Raw genomic sequence first — 26,752 nt, 5'->3', positions numbered from 1 at the left:
CACTGATGCTTTTTTAAATTTTAGACTTAGATTTGCATTTAATTTTTTTAAACAGTTGTATGTAGCATTGTGCAGCAAGATGTATGGTGGGAAGAGTAGGGTAACATGTCAATCGACATTCAGCCTATGAATTAATTGACATGGTTATAAAAAAAATTGGATGGATGGCACAGAGTGAGGGCACTAAATATTTTGGCCTCACTGTGTCAGACCTTACGTCATTATCATGTGTTCTGAGAAAAAAAACTTGATTAAACACAGATTTATCAAATGCAATAAAATGTAGGCCTGGGAGTTTGAATACTTATAATATGCTACCATAAGTATGTATCACTGATTTTGAATGTCAGAGGTGACTAATAAAAAAAACTAAATAAATGTTGTCACACTTTGCAATGTTGTTTTGTCTATGCTTCTGAACAAAGTACAAATACAATGAAAAGTCAAGAACCTGACTCGCTCTATTTCTCATCTACTAAAGCAGGAATGCTTTCAAATCATTTTCAAAAATATGCTCCACCATTTTATATAAAAGTTGAATTAAAAAAGGCAGAGCTGACCTAACTAACCTTTAGTTTAGTTTGTCACTGTTGGATGCTGTAGAACAGGAAATAACATTAAGATAAAGCAAACATCTTTATATCATATCTTTAAATGAGATTCCTCAAAACCTCAGTATGAATTTAAAACTACACAATTCTTGGAATAATCTTAGCACACATGTTCATGCAGATTTCAGTAAGTGTTCTGTGTTCAATGTTTGGTTGTCCACTGCAGATGTTTTATGGTGCTTTTCCAATGCTGCCCTCTTGTGTCTACTTTTATAGGGGTTTTTAAAAAAAAAAACAATTATGATTACACTGTTGTAATGAAAGTAGCCTATAAATAAAAGGGATGTGTAGTATTTACAAAATGTTCCGAAAGAAGAAAAATAAAATAATACACAATTTCATTTAGAAATAAAGCGAATGACAAAACAGCAGCCATAGTCGGACTAATCTGTGAGGGAGCTCTTATTGGCCCCTCACCTGCCACCCCCTGAACACTGAGTTTGGATAACACCTCCAAGGTTCAATAAGAACTGAGCACAAAGCAGACTACAAATGGCAACTTACCCATCGCAGACACCCAGAGCACTCCCAACCAAAGCTGGTTCTGGTATATAACGGGATTTAACTGAAAGAAATACATGTTATTTCAGCAAATATAACTTCTGTCAGAGTACTACAACTGTTTACCATTTATGTTTCAAGACTGACTAGGAAAGATTTGCTAATCAATTATAAAAGCAGATGGGGCCTATTTTTTTTTTTTTTTTTTTTCTGTTGATGCTCTTGCAACGTCAATTCGTGACCAGGTTAGTCTTATAATTTTAGTTTCGAAATGAGTAGTGAGCACTTCAATCAGATAGTGATTCTTTTTTTTTAATCCAATATTTCACTAGACAAGTTATGACCTCTGAAAGTTCCCTTGACATCCCTGGCGGGTTTGCAAGCCACATGCTAGGAATCACAGGAATAGAGTCAAAATCTATTTATTACTTTGCAAGTTTACTACACACACACACACAAAAAAAACACTGCCTCTCAATTTGTCTGAATACAATTGGTCTTCCCAGAGTACTCACCATCAACGCTGAAGAGGAGCTGGAGCGATCCACATGGAACGCGCCCTCAGACTCCTCGGACGGTCCTCGTGAACCATCGGACGTTTTCGGCTTTTTCCGGCGTACCTCTTGTCAGTTAGCTAGCCAAGCTGATTAGCCCGCTACTACGAGCTAATGTTTGTAGGATATTTAACGTCAGCTTGACTCAGAGCGGATGATACCAATAGTGTAGAAAAATGGCGGACGTCGAGGGACAAGGAGTTTGTTCCTCGGTGCCTCCGTTACCTCACCCTTCCTCCCGTAACGGCTCCGATAGCGGTAACGTTACACCGGTCACCGGCGGCGGCGGCGGCTGCCAGACGGCGACCACCGTCACTTCGGGCCCGCGGCTTGTTCGAATAGTGAAGTCCGACTCCGGCTACGGTTTCAATGTTCGGGGACAAGTTAGTGAAGGAGGGCAGCTCCGGAGCATTAACGGGGAGCTGTACGCACCGCTGCAGCACGTCAGCGCTGTCCTCCCCGGAGGTGCCGCCGACAGAGCCGGTATTTCTAAGGGGGACCGGATTCTCGAGGTGTAAGTAGCTTCTTGTTTTAGCTCGACTCCAAGCAGCTTATAGCGTTAAATGATGTACAAATAACTCTTTTAAAAAAAATATATATATATATTTATCTCCTAGTGATCATGTCAATATAAACCAAGACGTGCAGGACTTTTGAGCATCATTCACGACCCACCGGGACACCCAAAGTGTGTGCGTTACTGGTCTGACAGGGCAGAGGTTCATCCCCATGAAAGGAGAGTCTGTGTGTGTCAGAGGAAACATCCGAGGGATCATTAGAAATTCCCGTCACACTGAAATCGATTCCTCTCGTCCACAGCACGCCGGTTATTCTCGAGTCACCCCCCTCGTACACGTCCATGTCCTCCCAACCAGACGCTGTGTACTATTTCCTCGCGAGTCGCATCGCCCACTTTTGTTTACTTTAATCGCGAGTGTTTACGCAAGTCGAATTATTATCATCAGCATCAAGGAATCATCCGCACACCGATCCGGATGTTACAGGTGTTTTTTTTGGTTGTTTTTTTAACAGTGCCTGCTGCCGTTTAGGATGGTTGTCCTCACTGGCGTGTTAGTATGCATGGAGACTGCTTGCAGATGTTAGACTCTGTTGCTATGGAGAAGAACACACACACACACACACACAGTGTACAGCTCAGCATCACCGCTGGTGCTTCAAGTGTGTCTGTGTGCACGCAATGAGGGGATGCGGAGAGGGAGGGATGCCTTCTGTTCAATTTTGATTGGCTTTGCTCTCTAAAATTCAGTGTCTGATTGGCCAGCTTTTGCACACTGCTTTGTCAATGGATGTCCTGCAGTAGCCTGGCAGTTTGTTGTTGACCCCATTATTCCTGTCTGCAAGCATGTGGATGTATGGATGTTCATTTTTGGCATTGTATACAAGAGACAGCCTGTACAATTATTATTAGTTATATTATATTATATTATATTTTTGGCTTTATTTATTCAGATGAATGTAATATTTGAATTCATTTTCATGCCTATCCTTCACGTTAGTTTAAACTGCCTCATTTGGGACTTTGTCATCTACTGTGTCTCCCATGCAGAGGTTAAAACAGGCCCAAATTTACTCAGATCTTTGCACGTTCATTGTTATATTCAGCTGAGAATTTGACATTTGGTCCATGTGGTATTCCTGCCTTCCTGTCAAGGCTCAGTAGGCACACAGCTACCTGCAACAATATAGTGCCCCCTCTGTTCTCTGTACAATCAATACTTCTTTGCACATTTATAAACAGCTCCTGCTTTTCAGGCTTTATTGCAGAACAATCTATACTGCTTGACATTTTTTTTTCAGCATCCTGCTTTATGGCATTCTCCTGTTCTACATTTTGCAGAATCAGCTTTTAAATTGTGTGTCTCCATGTGTGTGGGTGAGTGAGTGTGCATGCATACTTGCAAAGAGTTAAAAAATAGATAACACTTAATTTGTAATAACAACAAAAATAATCAAACACATTCATTATTGGATTGAATTACAGGCAGAAGAACTGGAAATATGACACATGGGGAAAATATCTCTTGTAAACTGTTTACCACAGTCAGAAGTGCTGATAGTGGCAGTCAGTGCAAAGGCCACTATGTCAGGTGCTTATTATATCATCATAAAGCTGCAGGTAGGAAAGAGCTGCCGAAATGCTTCGTCTGCATTTGGTTTTGCGGGAGATGTTTGCTCTCTCTCCCACTACACCTGCAAGATGGTTGCAATTATGTCTCCCCCAGAAATCTTTGCTTACTTTTACTTCCAAAATGACTGTTCCTCTCAGTAAAGCTGAAACTGGTGCCAGTGTGTAAGTTGGTGTGAACTGGTTTAGAGGGCCTCCCTTGACTTGACTGCGTGTTCATGTTTAGCTATCACGTGCCACTGTGTGTATTAAAGAGCTTTAGCCCTGTGCCAAGCTGCCAACATAAGCCCTGCCATGACATAATGGCTGACATAACGGATGAGCTGAGAAGTTCTAAGTGAACCATCTCCTGTTCAGAGTCGCCAGGCTTGTTTTAGAGTTGATAATTGATTATTCTTCCCCCCATTAGCATTTTCCCCTGTTCTCCCTACCGATTCCACATGTACTATGGTCGTCACTGCTCAAGCTACTATTGACCTGTAAAAGTTGTAAAAAAAACAAAACATGCTGCTTTTCTTTTTTCAGCAGTGACAAATATGTTATCTCTGACTGGCTTCCCACCTGTGAGCATTTCCTGCTGTGTTCATGTGCATTGCACACTTTAATAGTTGTCAATAGGTGTACCCTGCCTTTGCCCAAAGTGAGCTGGGATAGGCTCCAGTCCCCCCCCCCCCCCCCCCCCCCCCCCCCTCCCGTGACCCTGTTCAGGATAAAGCGGGCATAGATAATGGATGGATGGATGGATGGATGGATGGATGGATGGATGGAATAATTTGTATACCCCTTCTAAAGCTATTAAACAATGACGGCAGCCTTTGGTAGTAGGTAGTGTGGACACGGAGAACAGAACTTCAGAATTGAGTTTCATCTGGCTGAAAAGTTTTAAGATGTTTCAACAACATATTATTATTCTAGTGCATATTTGCATATTTGTATATTTGTAAAACTAGTCAATCAAAGCCCATCTCTGGCTAGGATGGCTGACTGGGATACATTAAGGTTATGCAAATAACATTTGAGGCCGTGTTGGCTTCTGTAGTCTTTGGAAGTTGTTCAAATAGAAGTTTGGCAAGCTTATGCATTCAGGCTAATATTTCCAAGCTGCTGTTTAACGTGCCCACAAAACATAAAGCACAGAATCATTTAATTTATTGAATCTCATTTAGGCAGTGTTCAAATTCTGCATTTATTTGCCAGTCTACCCATAACACTGGAATTTGTTTTTAAAATATGTCAGAAATAACCTGAGGTGATGCAAAGAGCATTCAGAGGCGACGATGTGGCTGTTTTGAGTAAAAGTTAACTACAGGTGATGTTGCTGCAGCTCTGTCATTAGCGCTGTCATGCCTCTGGCACATGACTGCCAAAGTGCACACACCCTGTGTTGCTCATGCTCAGCTGTGCTTGTGACATAACCAAAGGTCTTGGCAGATGTGAAAGCCAAAGTCATTTTTAGTTTGGAAAAGAATCACTCCACCATGCTTACGAAGAAGCTATTTCTGAGTTGTAGCCCATTCACTATCTATACTATTTGTCTGTCTGCTATTTCATTCTGTTTACTATTTAGGGTGTTTCATAATCCTTTCAATGTTGTTGCAAGAGTCTCATTATTTGATGTGTTGCCCTTGAGATATGAGACGATGAAAAATAATAATGAATTCAACGTTTCTGAATAAAACGGAGAAGAATAAGTGCTATTTTAGTGAAATTTTTTGTGAATAATTTTTCATTTTTGCTCACAGTGTGTCACTTTGGTTTTTCAAGTGTATGGTCATTTGAAACTGGCTTATTATTGTATTTTTGTATTGGTTGCATTATGATGCAGTTATAGTTTAAACATATTTTTTTATAATTCAGTCAATTACAAACTAAAACCTCAAATTGTGCCAGAGACAATCTAAGCTGTACTCGTATTAAAACCAGAACATTTAAAATATTTGTTTAGGAAGATGAAGTCATAAATAAAATGCTCAGCACCTTAATGTCTACATATGTTGTTTTATTCCACAGCAATGGGGTGAACGTCGAAGGAGCGACACATAAGCAGGTTGTGGATCTGATACGAGCCGGTGAGAGAGAGCTGGTGCTGGCTGTGCTGTCTGTCCCACCCCAGGAGGCCGACTGCCTGGATCCCGGAGACGACGGATCAGCCCAGTCCTGTTATGACTACTCCGACAAGCAAGCCGTCCCCATCTCTGTTCCCAGCTACAAACACACCGAGCTCAACCATGAGAAGTTTGTGGTGGGTGCACCTGTGGATTAATACCTAGGTGGCTCATTGAAAGGGGGGAGGATGAATTTGGAAGCATAGATGGATGTATAAGGGAAAGCTGTGATTGGTCAGTGAAAAGGCGTAGCGTAAACAGAAGTGTGGATTCAAATAAGAAAATCATGATTTTCACTTTGACATGAACTCTGTATTCAGATCTGTGAGCAACTATAAATATGTCAGATATTAATATGTAATTTTCTAATTTTTCTTTTTTTACGCCTTGACTCTTACTTTCTCTCCTCCAGGTATATAATGTGTACATGGCAGGCAGACAGTTGTGCTCCAAGCGTTACCGGGAGTTTGTGGTTCTCCACCAAAACCTGAAGAGGGAGTTTGCCAACTTTACGTTCCCCAAGCTGCCTGGAAAATGGCCATTTTCACTGTCGGAGCAGCAGCTGGATGCACGACGCAGGGGCCTGGAAGAATACCTGGAGAAAGGTGCGAGAGAAAGATATGTAGAGAAGGGGGTTTTGTAACGGTTTTGTTTAATATCACCCCAGGGTTTGTAAATTTAAGTAATACATTTTAAAGTTGGAGAAAGGATGATGCTGTTCACTCCAAAGTACATAACTACACAGTTTATGTCATTGTATAATCACTTTAATTTCACATGTATAAAAATCTTTTTTATTTTATTTTATTTTCAGTGTGCTCGGTACGGGTGATTGGAGAAAGTGACATCATGCAGGACTTCCTGTCTGAATCAGATGAGGTAAAAAAAATAAAAAGTAGAAGAAAATAGGAAAATCTTACTTATGTGTCTTCTTGCCCTGCCTGGGACTCATTGCACAGTTTACGTCTCTCTTTCCCATGACCAAGAACTATAACGGCGTGTCAGATGTGGAATTGAGAATAGCCATGCCCGATAAAACTACGCTCACTGTCAGAGTTCGCAAAAACTCTACGACAGACCAGGTCTATCAGGTAAACACATACACAAGCCCATATAACTTTTAACCATTATAATCGTGACCTTACAATCATCAATGTTTTTCTGTCTTGTTTTTTTCTTTCCCTTTTCTCTCATTCTGTCTCAATCGCTCTCTTTTAGGCCGTGGTTATGAAGCTCGGGATGGACAGTGTAACAGCCAGCAACTTTGCTCTGTTTGAGGTCATCAACCACACCTTCGGTGAGTACGAACACGTAACTGAACCATGTGTTTGCTCATCTTTTCACACTAAACTTCCACGCCTCTTTGTTGGAGCACAACTTGAATGTCTGTAGCTGCAGCCTGTATTGACTTATAAGTAGCCGACAAAGAGAGTTATTTGCATGTTGTGGGGATTATTAGGATTCCTCAGCAGCCATCATTATACCTCCGCGGTGGCGACAGCAGTGGAGTCATTTGGTTTTCAGGTTGTTTGTCCATCCCATGCTCGTAAATGAGGGAATCTCTTCAGATTTGGCACAAAATGTTCACTTGGACTCAAGGACGAACTGTATAAGATTTTGACTTTCAAAGGTCAAAGGTCACTGTGACCTCACAAAACACGTTTGTGGCCATAACTCAAGAATTCATACGCTAATTATGACAACATTTTTGCAGAAATGTTGAATAGGCTAAGATAATGAAGTGATTGCATTTCATAACCAAAAGGTGAAAGTTAAATTTCCCTGTTACATTATATTATTCTGCAAAAATGCTTTTCTGGCCATTATTCACTATCATAACTCAGGAACAGACAGGGAGACTGTGACTATATTTCACATTTTGTCAAATACTGAATTGAGGACTTTTGCTGATTGTATCCATCTTCTATGCTGTCACGTTGACGATGTGTGTGAAACATCCACTTTTTAGAATTTGTAGCTTCTCTGCAGCAACATCTGTATTTGAAGCATTTTCTGCTGTCATGGCTACAACTTCCTGTTCTATTAGAATCAACTTTATTGGCCAAATATGTAAGCACATAAGGATTTTCTCAAAATCTTCACTGTATATATTCTATTTGTCTGGACAGACATGGATGTAAACTGCAATTTGACTGGTTGCCAGAAGCAAACCATAAGGCAGTAATTCTAGTTTTCAAAATAACATATAGTAATAAATACCTCAGTAAATGTTCTTCTATTTCTGTTCTTGTTTACAAAAACAGAGAAAGTACTGAAAGTGATGTTTCTGACTGGCCCTCACGTCTACAAATCTGTTATGTGTCCAATTTTTTTTTTTTTTTAAAAGCACCGAAATAAAACCATAGCAGAAATGGTTCTTTTCAGCCCACGCAGCACGGCTGAGTTTATTCTCTATCAACTGTGTGCACTGTCTGTTACTGCAAAGATATAAGCAAAAGTACAGCAGCAGTAAACACAAGAGTCATATCCGTTGAGTCTTCAAATTTTACATGCAGGTCACAAAAGTTCAAACTATTATCATTCAGGCTACGAGTAAATACAATTTTAGGCACATTTTTTATTCCTATAGTGATGTGAAATAAGTCATCCATGTTTTATTTATCAGCTGTAGATTAGAATATTATGATTGTTTTTATTCCTTCTACCTTCTGAAGTCTCTCTTATTTCCAAATGGGAAGACAGCCAGTAGCTACACTTCTTCTTAGGGCAATAAGCATGATGATGGACTGCCACCTGTGCGCTCACATTTTTTTCACAGTGATTACCTTTTAGTTTATTGGTTGACTTTAAGATATTTTTCAGTTGAATCTAATGTAATTGAAGTTTTATCACTGACCTTTTAACTCTATATGCATCTGTGTTGGTTGCTTTACAATATAGATAAATTAGCCAGAGGTCTTTAGTCTGCCCCAGAAGCTTCCACTGAATCAGTTACTCCTGTGAGATTACTTCTCAAAGCCCTGCTCTTACTGTAACACCTCTGCCAGCTGTTTTTTTTTTTTTTTTTTTTTTTTAATTTGTTTTACCTTATTTTGTTTTCTTTTTCTTCCTTTCTGTTCTTTGTTGCATTGTTTTGTAGTGCTTGGTTATTGACCATTTTTGTGTCTTAATCAGTCTCTCAATTTTGAATCTGAACAAGCTTTAATGGCAAAGCAGTAATAAGCAACTCTGTGAGGCTGTACAGCTAACACATCCTAGTTTAGCATGTTGGCTTAATAAGATTTTGTAATCGGCATCACATCCACAAACTTCCACTGCACGTGATGTGAATCACTGTGGTTCTGCTGGTATTTTCTTATAAACCAAAGGAGAGGACAAATAAAAATGTTTGACCTGATGAAGACAATGCATGACTTTTAGGAAATCACGTTATTGCAAGTTATTGCAAATCTTCCTGAGCAAGACAATGTTTGTAACTAATTTCCTGGCAATTATTTCAGTAGTTATGGAGACATTTTACAAAAAACACAATCATAAACCTCTTTGTGAGGCTGAAGAACAGATCGCCAGATTGGATTGTTGTCGACGCACTTTGCTGTTGAGTGAAGCTTACCAGGTTTGTCAGGTTGGCACCCGTCTGTTCAAAAATTCTAACTAAATTATTCCAGTAAATGATACATAAACTATTTATTACTGCATACCAACAGCAAGTCGAGGCAACTCCTCAAATATGACATTAGATCTGTTATCTTTCCAGTGTGAACATGGAGAAAGATAACACGTGTTTTGGAAGGAATTTGTAAATATAGGACCAAAATTGAGGCATTTTGATGTTAAATGTTCTACCCACACAAGAATCAGGTGTCAATCGTTTCTTCCTTCCTTCTCTCCCTCTTTTAACCTCCCTTCTATGCTTAGTGCGTAAACTTGCCCCCAATGAGTTCCCCCACAAACTCTATGTACAGAACTATACCTCAGCCATTCCAGGGACCTGCCTCACCCTGCGCAAGTGGCTCTTCACCACAGAAGAAGAGATTCTGCTCAATGACAACCAGCTCGCTGTCAACTATTTCTTTCACCAGGTGTGTGCATTTGTCTGTGTTTCTCTGGTGCGATGTTCAAGTACAGTGTGTGTGTGTGTGTGTGTGTGTGTGTGTGTTATTTTGTGTTTGACAGTGTCCCCTCTGTGGCCCCTTTACAGGCTGTGGATGATGTGAAGAAGGGTTTCATCAAAGCTGAGCAGAAGTCTTATCAGCTACAGAAGCTGGCAGAGCAGAAGAAGATGTCCATGGTCAGTCTCTCACACACTGCTGTTCCAGAGACACATAGATACGTATTGTAGTTTAGTGTGTCTTATGTCATCCCCTCTCTTGCACCTGTTCAGTCTCCCTTCACTGTGTTTCACATAACAAAGTGGAAGAAGAGTTCTCTGGAGGTAAAGGAAGTCTTACAGTGACAGTGTAGTTTTGACTAGAGAGTCTCTGCAAGGAAAATATGCATGGACGAATTGAGCGACTCCCCCTCTGTCTGAAAGCATAAATACATCACCTTAATTTTGGAGAGATTAAAGCTGCCCCAGCAGGTACATAATCACACTGTGTTTTTAAATGTGTTTGGCTACAGGGAGTGACTATAGTATCTGACGTTTTTATAGATCCTTTATAGCTTTGAAGATTAGTTTTGGTTAAACATCTGGAAGTGCACCCTGCATCTAATCCTCAGTCAGCTGCAGAGCTCCGTCTTGTATTACAGTTTATAGTAAAAACACTGTCCTGCATCTCGTCTCTTCTGTCCTCTGCCACTTTCTCTCTCAGTACCTGAGTCTGCTGAGGAGTTGTGACGGCTACAATGAGATCATATTCCCTCACTGTTCATGCGATTCCCGACGTAAAGGCCACGTGATCACAGCCATCAGCATTCACAACTTCAAGCTTCACGCCTGCACTGAGGAGGGGACACTTGAGGCAAGGCCAACTGTTTTTTTGTGTGTGTGGGTGGGTGCGTGTGCCTTTTTTATACACGTTTTGTGCGTGCAGTGGATTCAGTGCACTAAAGCCCCCACGTTGTTCCAGAACCAGGTGATTGCATTTGACTGGGGGGAGATGCAGAGGTGGGACACGGATGAAGAGGGCATGGCCTTCTGCTTTGAATATGCACGAGGAGAGAAGAAACCTCGCTGGGTTAAGATATTCACACCCTATGTAAGTATCACACACATATTATTACACAATAAGATGTTAATGTTCTAGGGTAAACACAGCTCCCGCAGTCATACAAGTATTGCAATTTATTACTGGTGGATTGTTTTTACACTGCTCATTTAAGTTAAATTTCTTTTACATTTTAATTTCTGTTAGCCTCTCTGTTTTAATCATCTTCACTGATGATTGTGTGCCTTTTGATTAACAAACATTCATAATGGAATTTTGCTTAAACAAACTGTAAGATAAAAAAAAAAATCTTGAATATAGAGGTAGCACAAGCAGCCAGTTAGCTTAGCAACTCAACTAGCCCAAAAAGATTTGCCCCTGAGCTCCTCTGAAGCCCATGTAACATGAAACATCGTTGGGCGCTTCGTTTTTTTGGCTGAACTAAACAAACATGATATACCTGCTAATTATGAAGCTTAAGAGGTGCTGGTAGGTATTATTTTGTAACGATTTCTACTTTTAATGCTAAGGTAAGGTGAACAATCTTCTTATCAAACTAAAAATAAAACACATAAACAGAAAAGAAGAAGAAATAAATATTTTCCTATTCCTGCTATTTTTTTAAAAGCAAAATAAAACATCAACATCAGCCTAAATCTGTTTCTCCTTGCATTTGCTGCGAATGGACAACGTTTAGTTTAACTACATGCACGAGTGCTTTGAGAGAGTTTTCTGTGAGCTGAAGTGGAGGAAAGAGGTAAGAACCGTTCCTTACAGACTAATCAGCTTTATTACAAGCCGTTTACTTGTGTCCTTTACTCACCGCTGCTTGTTGTGTCTGTGCTTGCAGGTGGAAGAGGAGGCGACAGACAAGGACAATAAGAACTGCAGTAAAGATGGTATGTGTGGCAAGGTAAGGCTTTGCCTGCCTCTGTCCAGTCTGATATTAAGTAATAGCCTGGGTGAATTGCTGTTTGTTGTCTTTGTGTGTTTTGGTCCTGATTGCTGTTTCTGTTGCAGAATATTTTCCAGCTGCTGAGGCACAGAAGGGATGGGGGCACCTAGGAAGGCAGATCGTTACCTCTTAACCACACCGTTGTCACCGATTCTGCTCAATTTTGTCCCTGACCTCACCCCAGATCCAGCAACACTCAGCTATTAACCACACGGACATCATTTACACTCTATCAACTACAACATGAGAAGCTACTCCCTACATGCAAATCAACAAGCATCTGCTGATGACCTCATCAAATACACAGAAGCATCAAAAGCTACAGACTCTTGAACCAGAACTCTTGAATCCAGCACATCATAACCATGCATTAAGCAGAGCTTTGTCAAAAAGAAACGAGGCATCTATGGACTCAAAGTGACGGATTCGTGCAAGCCTTCTTCTTATTGGCAGGGACTTAAAGTGGAATGTGACATGCAAATAAGGAGGGTTCGAACCTCCTTTGAAATAGTCCTACTTGAAAAAGAAGGCTGAAGTGAATGAATAATTATTGGTGGACTAACAAGGGAAAGTGGAAGCTGCTAATGCTCACAAAGGGGAACAGATAAAAGAGTACTCAGCGATACTGGTGGGTTGATCAGAGGAAGACACTTAGCTTCTCAAATTACAGATTAGACCAGCAGTGTCTTGCGCATCTATTTGTGCGTGCAGGGAGCCCCAACAGACAAGGGGCAAACAAGAGTGAGGCACTCAGAATGTAAGTCACAGCTGAATCATGTCGCTTAACATCAATTTTCATCTGTTTGGCGCTACATAAGGAAATCATGGCAAATGAGAGAAGGTAGAGAGAAAGCTGACATTTTTCAGGGCACTTTTTTTGGGGTCATTTTTGGGTCCATAGTTCACACAGATCAGGAACATGATAGACTAATGTTGCACTTTATCCAACAGTATTAACAACCTCCAAATGTGCAAAATGTAACCCAAACAGCAGATAGTGGGCATAATACTGGAATGAGCTTTGACTTCCTTCATAATCATTTTTGAGTGACTGACCACAGTATGATTCTATACTGCATCAACAAATGGTATGTGCAGTGTGCAAAGCCATGCATTCAACTTTTGTGTATTTATAATATTATGTGACCACTCCATGCAAATGTTTTTATGCCGATGTGGAGCACTGCAGGCAAGTGAGTGTAGTTTATTGTGCGTTATGCTGAAGAGACAGCAGGGGTCCTTCTGCTCCTGCCTGTTCTCTGTGGCTCGCAGTGATTATTTTGTTTCTGAGAGCTCCCACAGGATTTATAAGTGGCCGGTAATTCAAATGGCCTTTCCATGCAGCACTGGTTATCTCTGTAGCTCGTACTTTGCTGTACCGTTAAAGCCGTTAAAGCACTCATGCACTGCAGGTTCAGGTTAAGTGAGACGAGGATCTCTTAACAAAAGGAATGCTTTTCATCCTTCATGATATGATGATTATTGGAGATCACAGTGTGCAGTCACTAAAGGCAACTGATCACATAACTAGTGTCATGAAATAAATAAATCAAGTGTAGTTTAACGTCATCTCTAAATGAGCCCAGCTAATTTTCAAAATCTCAGATTAATGTAATGACAAAAATTGTGTAATAAGGCATAACCTAATTATCTGATGATGCAATATTGAAATCAGCTTGATAAACAAATCAGACTGTAATTACAGGTTATTACATTATACATTACCAAAACCTGAATGTCATTTTGCTGATGTTAAATATTTATCATTGCCCAGTGGAATATTGTGAGCTTATTAATCAAAGCTAAATTATTTGTTTGAACTAATAACTCATTTAAAAGGGCATTTTTCTTACTCAATCCCAAAAATATGGCGTGGGGAGTTGCTACCACCTTTTACAAGATAAAGTGTTATAGTTGAATATTATTATAATAAGAAGAATATTATTTAAAATCACTATACTACCATAATGATTTATTCAAAAACCTATGTAAGAATTACTGATGCTCAAAGCAAAGACTTTTTCTTAGGTTGTATTTACAGCTTGTTAGGAGTCATCAACAGAAAAAACAATACCACGATAAGGTTATATAAGCAAATTCTGATGCCACTGGATATCATCAAATGATAGTATTCACTTAATGCCAAGCCCTAACTCCTGTTTAGGTAGTAATTAAAATATTAACAATTTTTTTTTTTTTTTTTACTTACAAGCCAGGTTAGAGGATTAGATTTACATCCATGGCTCTTACAAGAAGTACTTGTTACAAGGTTGCCGTTCACAAAAGCCATTTTGGGTGATTAATGAGCTTCGACAGACCTTACTGGGTGTGAAAAGGATGGTTAATTGAATGTGTTGAGCCTTGAATTGAGAAATTGAATGTGCAACACTAAAGGCCGAACAAATTTCCAAGGATTTCTTTCTGTTTTCTGAACCATGTCTGACATAGTCGATTGTCTGACATCGTCTGATCTGCCTACGTTCAGGTATGCGCTCTCTTTAGCTCCCCCACCACCGCTCCCTTTCCCCCTCTCATTCTGACTAAAGTAAAATTTCACCTTCATTATTTATTTCAGTAAGATACAATGGTAAATTCAGCTGATAAGGTATGGCTTTCAAAGACTCACTCTAGAGGAGGAGGATGGAGATTGACAACCTGCAGATCCACATGTTGAAATGTAAAATTGAAGAGTGTTTGGTTACATTGCTTACTGTAATAAATTGTAACATATTCTTTTAAATAAACCAATTTATTGATGCAAAGTTAGCCCTTTGTTTTGTTTTTATTACAGTTAATATTGTGTGGAGGAACCTGAGAACCTGAGATGGAACCAGTAGGTGGGAGCTGAGAATCAAGCACTGCCAAAATCATAACGTTTCGCACAATGTCCTCAGTGAGCAGAGTATGATTTATCCTGTAAAGGTGATTTTACACTCACTCTCCCACTCTCCGTCTGTGTAACCACATCTGTTTTCCTTCTTCTTATATCCCTCCTATTCTCTCCCCAACCCCAACGTCTCTTAATGAGATGTGGGAGACAATTACCCAACAGGCAGTGAAACGACCGTTCCATATCGACCTACATCGAGTGTCTGCACCCAGTAATTAATAGCTATTGGCTGTTGGTGGTGCGACATATTATCTTGGAACATCTGAATTTTGATAAGCTCCCATCTCTCAGCCATAGACCGGAGAGACATCATGCTATTGATCTTACTTCCTGATCGGTTTCTTACCACTATCATTACATGTAGGGAGGAGGTAGAGCTAAAGATACTTTGATTAAGAAAAATTATATTCTTAGAGTATAATAAGTCAATCTCTCTGTCTCTCAGTTGTGGAAAAAATAAGGTTTTGATACTGTCCATCCAAATTGAACATTTTAGAGCTAAATTATTAAGAGTGGAGTGTAACAGTGGCTTGTACTGTATGTTTGTGTGGTATTTGCACGTTCTCCCTGCACTGGTGGGCTTCTTCTGTTTCCTCCCACACCAGAAAGACATCCAAGCCAGGACTGTGATTATCTGTGGCAAACCTATTATGGCTGGGCAACCTGACTTCATTGTTCCCAATCCTGCTTCTCAAGCCGACTGATGGAAAACCTGATGAGCAGGTGGGTTATGTAGTTATAGTTTTCTTTCATTTCATTGGTTATTTGGCATTTTTAATCACCTAAACTATTCAAATCCAACACATTATTTCAGCAATTTACTGCCTTCTCTAGTGGTTTAAATTTTTTTCCACATTAGCGAACAATACAGAACTGTCAGCGCAAAAGAGACTGCTTCAAGAGTGTGTATTACTGCAGGTCTGCAGCAGGGTCCTTACTTTCCCACTTGATGTGAGTAGGTTTGTGTTTGCACTGCTCCCCGTGTCTGTGGATGTGTGTGTGTGTGCCAACTGCAGCCACAGATTGCGGTGGCCCCTTGATACCAAAGACACGTTTTCTGCACTCCAGTCTCCTCTGTCTTATATGAATGCGCTTACTGCTCCTCCTCTGGACAAAGAGCACCGCATGAGCTGTCGACACAGAGCAGGTGGATGACGGAGTCAGTGGAGGAGGAGTGTCTTAGATTTATTACCTGCGCCGGATTGCATCTCTCTGCTGCCGCACCAGTGGCACAGACAAAAGGAGTTCAGTAGGCCATTGAAATGCACTGAGAATTTGTCGAATAGTGAACTACCCTCCCGGCACATACTGCACCAGCATTGAAAAGGTTTAATGTCAAATCAATAACCTCTTGGGTAAAGGTATGAATACTACTGTGCCAAGACACCAATTAGCCAAATTCAAACACCATGAAGTGTTTGCATTATTTCATACTCAATCATTTTAGATGGGAGTGTTTGCCAAGATCCGACACATAAATTCTGATAAAGACACTCGCTTCCACTTCTGAATATATGTCCAGTCACCCCTAAATTCAGGTCTAAGTACAGTTTAGCAGCAGCAGCATCCAAGACAAGGAGGATAAAGAGGAGGAGAGGTTTCATTCCTCCTCCTCTCCCCTTCCTCCTCTCCCTCTCTCATTAATGAGCAATCAGTTAAAAACTTTATTGGTCCCTGTGTGCCTTCTCAGCACATTTTTTTGCACCCTCCTTTGTGTCTGTAAATCAAACCATGCAATCACTGTTCTTTCTTTCTCTGTGCATTTTCTCTGTCTGTGTTCATCTGCAAAGCCTCCCCTTCCATCTCTCTTTCTTCCTTGTGCCCTCTTTATTGCTGTGCTTCATTACCTCTGTCTTCCCTTTCCTCTCTGGCTTATTTTTTTTCAGCTTCATTCCCCCTGTCCTCTGTTTCTATGTCCTTTTTTAAAACTTTGACCAGGGGGAGGCGAGTCAAAGAATAGAAAATGTGATACATGTGTAGCAAATACAAAAGACGAGACACTTTATTTCACAATATTTACTGTTTCTGTCACAATCTATTGGCAATTAAGTGTCCAGCGCTTCTATGAAATATATGTAATGATTTGCATTCAAAGTTACAGTCATACAGATTGGATTTTTTTGTGTTGATACATGAGTAAAGGTGGTTTAAGATATAAAAGCTCTGTGAAAGCTGACATGACCTATGATTTCTTCCTTCTCTTTCACAAGCCGCAATTTAAATCTTTGACGCTTGCACAGAAAAACAATAATATTCCACATCATGAATAAAAAGAGGGTCTTTAAACTTATTTTCGCTGCAGCGGGCTTGTATGTATAAACACTGTGTGTGAAACCTTTTTCTTTCAGATATCACTACAGAGTGTAGTTTTATAGAAGATAAATTGCAATAGACAGAAAAGATCCCTATGGCAGTATGCTAGATAATATTCCAGGGATACTAGTATGCTTTCTATGTAAGCACCACGGTATTATATCAACATGATTGGTAAAAGTGAAGCACAAATTGATTCCCACTATCATCAACTCATTACATAAATGACTTCCAAGCATTATTTTTGTGAAAAAAGTTTTTCTCTTACTGTTTTTGATTTCTGGAACAGAATATTCACGCGAAAAAGAATTGATCACAATGATTTGGGGCATCCTATTGAACGAAAACCTTGAAAATATTGGAACTCCTACATGACGGAGAAAATAAGCATTAGCGGTGATAAAATGTGTTCACTACAAACACCCAAAACAGATTCCTCTCAAAAGTAGTGTAAGAATGTCTGTATGCAGTTTAGTTTAGTTTAATTTAACCCTGAACTTTGATAAAGTTGTTCAATTTTGCTTGAGTTTAAAAACTATTATTTGACAAGCAGCACAGCGTTGCCAAGTTGCTTTCAACTGAGAATCTTTCTGTGGTGTCCCAAATAATATTGAGTTCCTTTGATGCTCATGTTCTATTGTTAAATGTTAAGCAATATAGTCTGTTAGTCCAAAGAATATCACTGAAGCAAACCATTGTATGAATGTGTAATTGGTAAATGTGAGCATGATCAGAAAGAGAAAAAAAAAATTCTGAATCATTATTCACTCGAAATGTGCCACAGTCCACTCCAGTTTGGTCAATAGGAAATATCTGCTTTTCCGTGTCCCATTGTCAGACAACAATTGTGCTTCCAGCAAATCCGTATTTGTACTATCTTTTAACAGCTCCCACCTCTCAAATCTCTCACTTTTTTTTCTTCTCACAGGAAGTCTTTTGAAAGTGCTTCTCCAAAGTTGGGTGCAGCCATGAGGATTGCAATGGTACAGATGATGTTGAAAACACTGAATCCTACCAGGCACAGACGGTCGATGACAGCTGCAGCAAACTGCCACTGCTCCGCCAAACTCAGCTGACGGTCCTGCTCACGAACACGTTCGACTAAGAACTGCACCTCCACCAGAAGAGCCTGAAGCTGGTTGTCCACTGCCACAGATCGAATCATCCCGCTATGAGTATGTAAAGCAGCTGATCTCCCTGCCTCGAGCCCGCAGGGTCCAGAGGATGTGATTAACGGGTCAGGGTCTGGGCACACTGGAGGTTCCTGTGGGGGGCCCCCAAACTTGGAAGGTAGGTAGTGATATATTGGTGTATCTCCAACTGGTCCTCCTCCTCCTGCTGCTGCTCCCTCTCCTTCTCCTCCACCTAGCCCACTGTTACTCATCCCATGACTGGTGATTCTGTTCCTCTGGACTGGTTCCAGGTCTGCAGCGGTCTGGAAGGTCTGGAAGGTCTGGAAAGTCTGGAAGCCCATGTAAGGCAGGTGACCGTTAGGCTGAGGGGGCGGATTGGGGCTGGGATCTCGGTGGCTGGGATTCAGGAGGAGAACAGCCTGGGAGTTGGGCCGGTGAGGCAGCGGGTGAGACAGAGGGTGGCTGAGCTGTGCCAGGCTGCCCTGCAGAGAGTTGAGGCTCTGCGGGAGGACAGAGGGCACCGGGGTGGGGATAGTTGTGGTGGTAGTGGTGGTGGTGGTAGGAGAGGAAAGGGTCTTGCTTTGAGAGTCTGCCTGGCTGTTGGAGAAAGTCGGCTCCGCTCCCTCCCCTGGACGTTTCATCCGTAGAAACCAAGGGACCCACTGCAGCAGAACCAAGTGCACCTGACAATGAAGGGCACAACAAATCAGACAGTTATGATAAGGTGTCACATTTTCATAAATAAATACACATCAGATGAACATATTGTTAAGTTCTTTGAATTCTGATATAATTTCAGACGTTGCGCAAATTAAATTAAAATTATGATTATTATTTTTTTTTATCATAATTAACTCATTATTATAACTCACCCAACGTGGCATGTGTCCACTATCGGGGTTGTGGTGATGGAACTGAAGGACGATGACTGTGGCCACCACTGACATCCCGACAATCACCATAGTGCTAGCAAAATACTGACCTGAAACACACGAGGTTGTGCTGACAATGTGTATGCTATTAAAAATGTCAGTATCCCCAAAAGCCACCAATACCAACATACAGATGCACACACGTTCACAGAAAGAAATAAAAAAAACTGACCAATCAGTGGCACTGAATCTGAAGTGGCGGGCATAATCTCTGCAACCATCAGCATGAAGACAGTCAGAGAAAGCAGAACCGTGATGCCTGGAGGCAGACACAAGACACCAGGGAGTTGTGGGTTGCGAAAAAATAAAGGAAAGAGAACCCTTAAGAGAAGAAAGTACACAAGTAAACTTAGTAGAACTGTATATTTGGTATGCTGCACACGACTTCTCACCACAATCATCTGTCTTTTTGATACTCCAAGGAAAACATTTTCGATTTCACCCTTTCTCATCTTCCCTCCCACCTTTTCTGTCTTTGTCTCTTCCTCCCTCCATCTCAGCCCCCCTGACACTGTACAAAAGCTCCAACTGAAAGTTTTCCAGTAATGTTAACAGAGAAAGATAGGAAGAGAAATACTGGAGTGAAAAGCCAATACTTTCACAAGGAGAGTGGGGAAGAATATGCATCTAGAAGGTATATTTGATCTTATAAGCAGATGCACCTCTTGTTTTCCAATTTGTCATTCATGTCCCTTTCTTATTGCCACTCCATCCCTCACCTCCGTTCCTCTCCTCTCTAAGCTTATTATTCCTCACCCAGGCTGATTTTCTCCCCGGAGTTGGCAGGGAGCAAGAAGACCAGCAGGGTCATGGTGGAGAGGAGCACGCAGGGTATGAGGAGGTTGAGAGCATAGAAGAGGGTTCTCCTTCGTAATGTCACCACAAAGGTAACGTCAGGGTAGGGCTCTGCGCAGCAGTCATAGAAAACCTCATGACGAACTCCAGGGACCTCTGAGGAAAGACAGAGATGCAGCAAAAATTATTTCATAATTAGATCATAATGCAGCAAACATGGGTGACAGGTGAGAAAGCAAGAAAACATAATGAAACTCAGAAATTCAATTTAAATAATACAACTTACAACCACTGAATATTTTTGACAGTGTGAGAAGATAATGGGATGTAAGGTGCTTTGAAGTAAGAAGCAAAAGACACATCTGGCATAGGACTGTCATCATTAAAACATGTTATTGAACAGTGGTGAAACAGAGTGTAGAAAGAAAAATCTGACTTTATTTACCTACTGTACTTTAATACTAAACTGTTTTCCCATTTATACTATGGCAATGTGTGCCATACTGCCCTACTAATGTATATACTGTGAGCACATAAAAGTGTACAAAAACATTCTTCAAGGAAAGGATTTAGAAGACATACTTCAACTTATACTGTTACAATCTAATTGCTCATCTAAACACAAATTAATTAATCTATGGGTCTTTAATGGTACAGTACTGCATGGCAGTAATGTGATCACTGTAACTAAGCGACACAGTTTTTCATCCAGGATTTTAACGGGCAATTTTACCCAGTAGGTCCCACTCTCCATTGGTCATGTATCCGGACAAATCTGCCTCCTTCACCTGGATGTCCAGGAGCCAGCCATCAAATGTCCACGAGCCAAACTTCATTTCACAGCGCTGGATGTCAAATGGAAACCATCTCACATCCACATTACATGTGCTGACAAATATTCCTTGAAACACAGAAATAACAGGGAAAATAGTTTACAGTGAAAAGCAAGTAAATATCAGAGTCAAGTAAACTCATCCCAAGATGTAATGAGGGAGAAAAACTTGATTAAAGATGTTGCTTGGTGCAACCATCTGGAAGTAATGAAAGAGGATAATATTTGATTGCAGTAAACAGTTTTAAATGTAATTTGCTGCAGAACAAGTAACATTGCATTTATAGAGAATGAACAACAGACAAACTTTGACTTTGAGGCGAACACTCTGACTGATAAAAACGTACCTGGAGGTAGATACTCACAGAAGCCACTGGAGTTGACCAACACATTGGTCTTAAAGGTGGCATCGAATTTGTCATGACCGCTAAAGGATAGTAACAAAGTGATAAGAGAGCTCAGAGATAAGCAGCAGCACTGGTTGAGTAAATGTGTGTTTGTATTTTCACACACCTGTTGTACAGCAATATGTCAGGTGTCCAGACCTGGTCAGGTGTAAAACGAAGGTTCTTAACTCCCGGATACTCTGATTGGTTCCACTGGAGGTAGTGGTCGTACCACTGCTGGGAGGCACAAGCACAACACTGGTTAAACAAATAACACTCAAACATAATATCCACAAATACCTACAGACACACACAAGGCACACACTGATTTTTTTTTCATACTGAAAATCTACTGTTACTTGGTTAATTTGTACACACAACTTGTGTGTACTACATGTCTGTCCAGGAAGAGGAAACGTTCTTCTTTTACGATTGCTCTTCTTGTAGTTTCTTCCTTTTTGCCCTGTCAAAGGGATTTTATCCAAGCTGTCGATGGCAAAGTCCTTTGAGGCAAAATTTTTATTTGGGGCTATGAAAGTAAAGCTGAGTCATTTGGCCTAGATTCATCCTGTTTTCATTATTCCCATAATGAAGCCATGTTTGGGGCTGAAGGAAGAAGCTGTCACCCTGCTGAGGTATCCATTAGCATGATACTGAAACCCGACCAGCATCTTGGGTGAAATTGCATAATCTCGCAAAATGATTTCCACTACACAGATCAATATCACATTATTAATGTTTTCTATTATACTCACCATCTGCAGCCATGCATTTGTGGTAAGGATCTGGTTCTTTTCATCCTTTCATAACACAATAAAAATGACAACATTTGATGATTTTAAGGGTCAGTTCATACTTTTTCAAGTTCGTCTGAAAACAATACACTTAGGCCTATATGTGTAGTTCAATAGTTACTGGTTGTTTGTTCCTCTTGTCCATACTTTCTAATTTAAATCTAGTGTAACTGAAAAACATTCACTACTCTCTTGGTGTAAAAATGTATTTTTAAGATAAACCTAAGGTAATATTTTCAGCAGTCTGAAAATCATTTGGATATCTACTGAAGTATTAACTTTTTAGTTTGTAAGTCAGTGGTAGGTTTCGTCTTTGTGTTTATATATAAACACAACAGCTAAAGAAATAAACACTGTCTGGGGAAACATATGCTCGGATTGTTTGGAGTTAGCAAGATACGCACTTGATTTGACTAAATCAGACTGATGAGACCTCTTATTATTTATACAGAAGAACGACTATGAATTTTTGGCCCATCTCAAACAAAGATATCTCTTGATAAATAGTATAGATCAGAGGCGAAATTAAATTGATCAATAACTCTTTAAATTAATATTAATGAAGATAGAATCGGAAAAAATGTGAACCAAACCTTGAATTTTCTTTGAGCATATTGTTTAAATCTATTGCACAGGTGTATAATTGTGTTTATGATTAAAAAAAAAAAATGTTGCCACACGTACCACATCCATGACCTGCATTAGAGTAAAGGAGAAGTGAACAGTGAGAGTCTGGGAGTCATTGGCCACCGGTCTCTCCATGGGGTTGTAGTCCCTCAGCAGCTCCCTGAGCAGAAAACGCTGGTGAGGACCCTGCACTGATACTGAATACAGGACGGTAGGGAGTTTAATGGAGGGGAGACAAGGGGATAGAAAAATTGTAGAGGGTCAAATCACCACCAAAGAGCGAGAGGACAAAGTGACACAAAAAGAAAGCTGTGTCTTCAGGGAAGACGAGGAGAAAGCACTTTAGAAAAACGGCGTGATTACGATGATAGAGTTTGGGAAAGAGTGGTAGAGAAATTGTAGGTGAATGACAGAAAAGAAAAAGAAACACGGTAACAAAGGGACAGTGGACGCTCCAATTGAGACAAAATATAGGGTGGGCTTATCGGGGTATAGGAAAAGGTAATGTTCTAAACATTAAATTGCTTGCGCAGGGGCTCAAAGATATATAGGAGATGACATAGGACCTAAGAAGAGAACACACGAGGGAAAAGAAGGCAATGGGGAAAAAAAGAGAGGAGGGCTGAGGGAAAGAATCCTCCTCTTCCTAATCAATTACGTCTCTGATGGATCCCCAGTAGACAGTCAGAGTCTATCCACTGTCATAAAAATGTCAGTTTTATTCCAGGCAGGAAATGGTGAGGCCATTAAACACTGAAACACCCCAGACAGACACACACAGCACTCCCAACGATGACAACAGGCAACTTTCTCTCTTGGCCCTATATTCCTCCGCCAAGAGCTCCAAATCACTCTTGATTGATCCTGTACAAGTCAATCCCATTGATTTGGGGGGAGCTATCACAGGTGGATGGAAAAACGCTCACTGAACAAGTTAAAGACAGCTATTGTACATTCAAAGTAGGTGCATCAAGCCTTTTCTGTAGCCAAACAGTGCATGCAACTTTTCATAGCATACAGCAGGAGTGCAACAGTAAAGGGCGTAAGATTAATGCGCTCACCGTGCTGTGTCAGATTTACAATATATTCACTAACTACACCATAATTAATATCAATATGACTCCACAGAAGGAATAGGTAGGGTAGGTAGGTAGGTATTTACTTTATTCATCCCCGAGGGGATTTTTTTTTTTTTTTTTTTTTTTTTTCAGATTCATAGCCCCTTGGTGTGCATAATGTCCAGCTGTAGTAGAGTAACCTCTGGGAACCTCATAATAACCCTTCTCTTTTACTCTGCACAATCTATCTATCTATCTATCTATCTATCTATCTATCTATCTATCTATCTATCTATCTATCTATCTATCTATCTATCTATCTATCTATCTATCTATCTATCTATCTATCTATCTATCTATCTATCTATCTATCTATCTATCTATCTATCTATCTATCTATCCATCCATCCATCCATCCATCCATCCATCCATCCATCCATCCATCCATCCATCCATCCATCCATCCATCCATCCATCCATCCATCCATCCATCCATCCATCCATCCGCCCATCTATCCATCCATCCATCCGCCTGCCTGCCTCTCTCTCTCTCTCCCTCTCTCTCTCCCTCTCTCTCTCTCTCTCTCTATCTATCTATCTATCTATCTATCTATCTATCTATCTATCTATCTATCTATCTATCTATCTATCTATCTATCTATCTATCTATCTATCTATCTATCTATCTATCTATCTATCTATCTATCTATCTATCTATCTATCTATCTATCTATCTATCTATCTACCTACCTACCTACCTATCTATCTAAAAATCACCACACTGGATAATACCTATATCTATACTTTACATTATAGCAAAGAAATGTACTGCTCAGCTACGTAATCTGCAGTGAAGATGATTACACATCATAGTGTTGCTGGCTCATCAAAAAAGATGAATCAATTATTTTCTGTGTGGTTTCACACCAATAGACACTCTTGAGTCTTAGTGAGCTGCTGAGTGCACAGTTATTAAAAAACAGACATGAAAGAACACATACAGCATACATATAATACAGCACATGTAGAAAACACACACTTGTTCGAGCACAGTCTCCCATTCAAAGCGCCAGTGAAAGTAACTCACCCCGGAGCAGAGTCGCGAGTATCAACAGCCAAAGAACCACAGCATGCCTCATACTGCATTCCTCTGTATCAGCAGAGAAAAGAGTGGCAGAGGGAGAAAAAGAGAGAGATGAAACAAGATTGAATAAGGAAAGTGAGGTGAAAGAAATAGGGATCAGTAGAGAAAGAGGGGCTGTAGAAAATAAGTGGAGAGAGCTTAATACCAGTAGTGGCAGAGCAGGGAAAGGAGGAGAAAGGGGGAGGAATAGAGCGCAGGGGAGACAGAGTGGGTGACAAATGCAGTGAAATGAATAAAGAGGGAGATGCTGGGTGTTGGAGTCAATCAGATTCTGAAAAAGGCATATACCTCGACCTGTGCTCAAACTCGTCCTTCATGCTTCTCTGGTCATTAAGACTTTATGATATGCAGTTATCTGCCACCACACGTCAGTCATACTCCATCATTTTACAATGGACTCATTCACTGTTTTTCTGGGTTGCTGGACCTCAAGAGCAGTTTTAAATCTGTGAGGGACTCCATAAATATTGGACAGCCATCCAAGTAATGGGATTTTAGAGTAGCTGTAGTGTGTCTTTAAGTCTTTACCAGAATTTTAGATCAACTGAAATATATACATCAAAATTAAGCTTTTCTTGAATTATTTTTGCACTTAACAGCCAGCAATAGTTAAAAGCTGTTTCACTATTGAACCTGTTAAATTTGACATTAGTGCATTCATAGAGTAACGCTGACACCTAATGGATATTACCGTAAAGTGCAATACACTGTTTAAATACAGAAAACACCTTTATTGTAAACAAATGTATCATAAGTTCCAACTTCTCCATAGGTTCTTCAATTTGTTTTCTTTCTTTCTTTTTTTCATTTACATTAATAGAATGTGTCTGTTTGTAACAGATTTTTGTAACTGTATTTAAACATTAAAGGCTACGTAAACTAAAAAGATTTAAATTAGGGGCTTTGTTGTGAGATCATAATTTATTATCGCCAGTTCACAGTAGTGTTACAAAGGATAATTTGGCAATGTTAATATACTTTCATGTTTGCAGTCGACCTTTTTCTCAAAATGTAGACCCACTCATTGACCTCTCTTTTTAATTCATCTAAATTTTTGTGTCCATTTCATCATTTTTGGATTGTAGTTTTTATTATTTCTAACAGCATTCCTTGCAGGTTAAGTACCTACATTGTACTTTGTCTCTTTTTGGGGTTTTATAGAAATACACAATATTAAGCCAAAATTTAAAAAAAAAAAATTAAAACTAACATTGCAACAAAGGACTAAGACAAACCTTTTAGGCCTTGCAATCTGCTTTAGTACTAGATAATGGTCAATTGACCCAGTTAAGCAAATATCTTTTGAATAAGAAGAGTGTTGCTCAAGCAATATAAATGTGTAATTTAGGTTAGGTGCATTTAATTTAGACAACACATTGCAGTAAAATTGTGACAAATTTAAATCTGGGTGATCGCCAACGGTGGAAGAAGTACTCAGATCCTCTACTGAAATAAAAGTAGCAATAACGCAATGAAAAAATACTCATAATAAAAGTAGAAGTACTGCATTCAAAATCATACTTAAGTAATAGCCTATATAAAGTCTGTCATCAAAATATACTTTAAGTGTCAATTGTAAAGCACTCATTTCGCAAAAGTAACATTATAGTGTTTTATTTATCACATATAAATTACTGGAATATTGCTTCATTGTTATGTACTTGTGAGCAGCAATTTAATGGTATCATGGTAGAGCTAATTTCAACACATGATACTGTTAAAGCGTCGAATATATGTAAATCAATGCATGAATAGAAAATTATTATATATTTTTGGTGTATAAAATAACTACTAACTAACTCCTTCAATATTTTCCTCTGAAATGTATTTTTGTGGAAGTTGAAATAATATCAGACGGAAACACT

General features: G+C 39.9%; 2 protein-coding genes across 4 annotated transcripts; one reads left to right on the top strand and one right to left on the bottom strand.

Moving 5' to 3' along the window:
- The first annotated feature begins 1,658 nt into the window (after positions 1-1,658).
- snx27b (sorting nexin 27b) lies at positions 1,659-14,749 on the top strand. Of its 2 annotated transcripts, none has more exons than XM_069142738.1 (13): positions 1,659-2,180; positions 5,823-6,054; positions 6,330-6,522; positions 6,732-6,796; positions 6,904-7,008; positions 7,136-7,214; positions 9,797-9,960; positions 10,080-10,169; positions 10,693-10,842; positions 10,951-11,079; positions 11,726-11,785; positions 11,879-11,927; positions 12,049-14,749. In XM_069142738.1, exons 1-13 carry the CDS (start codon positions 1,843-1,845, stop codon positions 12,114-12,116), a joined length of 1,722 nt encoding a protein of 573 aa, XP_068998839.1. In that variant the 5' UTR covers positions 1,659-1,842; the 3' UTR covers positions 12,117-14,749. The 2 variants fall into 2 exon arrangements, with proteins under 2 accessions (XP_068998839.1, XP_068998840.1); XM_069142739.1 differs by having other exon boundaries at positions 11,879-11,941.
- Positions 14,750-16,880: 2,131 nt separating this feature from the next.
- On the bottom strand, positions 16,881-24,909 carry LOC138194195 (neuronal acetylcholine receptor subunit alpha-7-like). Of its 2 annotated transcripts, none has more exons than XM_069142736.1 (10): positions 24,831-24,909; positions 22,743-22,882; positions 22,020-22,064; positions 21,392-21,501; positions 21,226-21,305; positions 20,780-20,947; positions 20,008-20,202; positions 19,424-19,510; positions 19,192-19,301; positions 16,881-19,002 (listed from the first exon to the last, which is right to left on the bottom strand). In XM_069142736.1, exons 1-10 carry the CDS (start codon positions 24,880-24,882, stop codon positions 18,109-18,111), a joined length of 1,881 nt encoding a protein of 626 aa, XP_068998837.1. In that variant the 5' UTR covers positions 24,883-24,909; the 3' UTR covers positions 16,881-18,108. The 2 variants fall into 2 exon arrangements, with proteins under 2 accessions (XP_068998837.1, XP_068998838.1); XM_069142737.1 differs by having other exon boundaries at positions 21,392-21,498.
- Between the last annotated feature and the right edge of the window lie 1,843 nt (positions 24,910-26,752).

Source organism: Embiotoca jacksoni, unplaced genomic scaffold (assembly GCF_022577435.1).
Source record: "Embiotoca jacksoni isolate LCO1_2020_lvr unplaced genomic scaffold, fEmbJac1.0.p SCAF_11, whole genome shotgun sequence".
In the NCBI taxonomy this organism is placed as follows: domain Eukaryota; kingdom Metazoa; phylum Chordata; class Actinopteri; family Embiotocidae; genus Embiotoca; species Embiotoca jacksoni.
The sequence above is the reverse complement of the archived record's forward strand: the minus strand, read 5'-3'. Positions and strand labels throughout refer to the sequence as shown.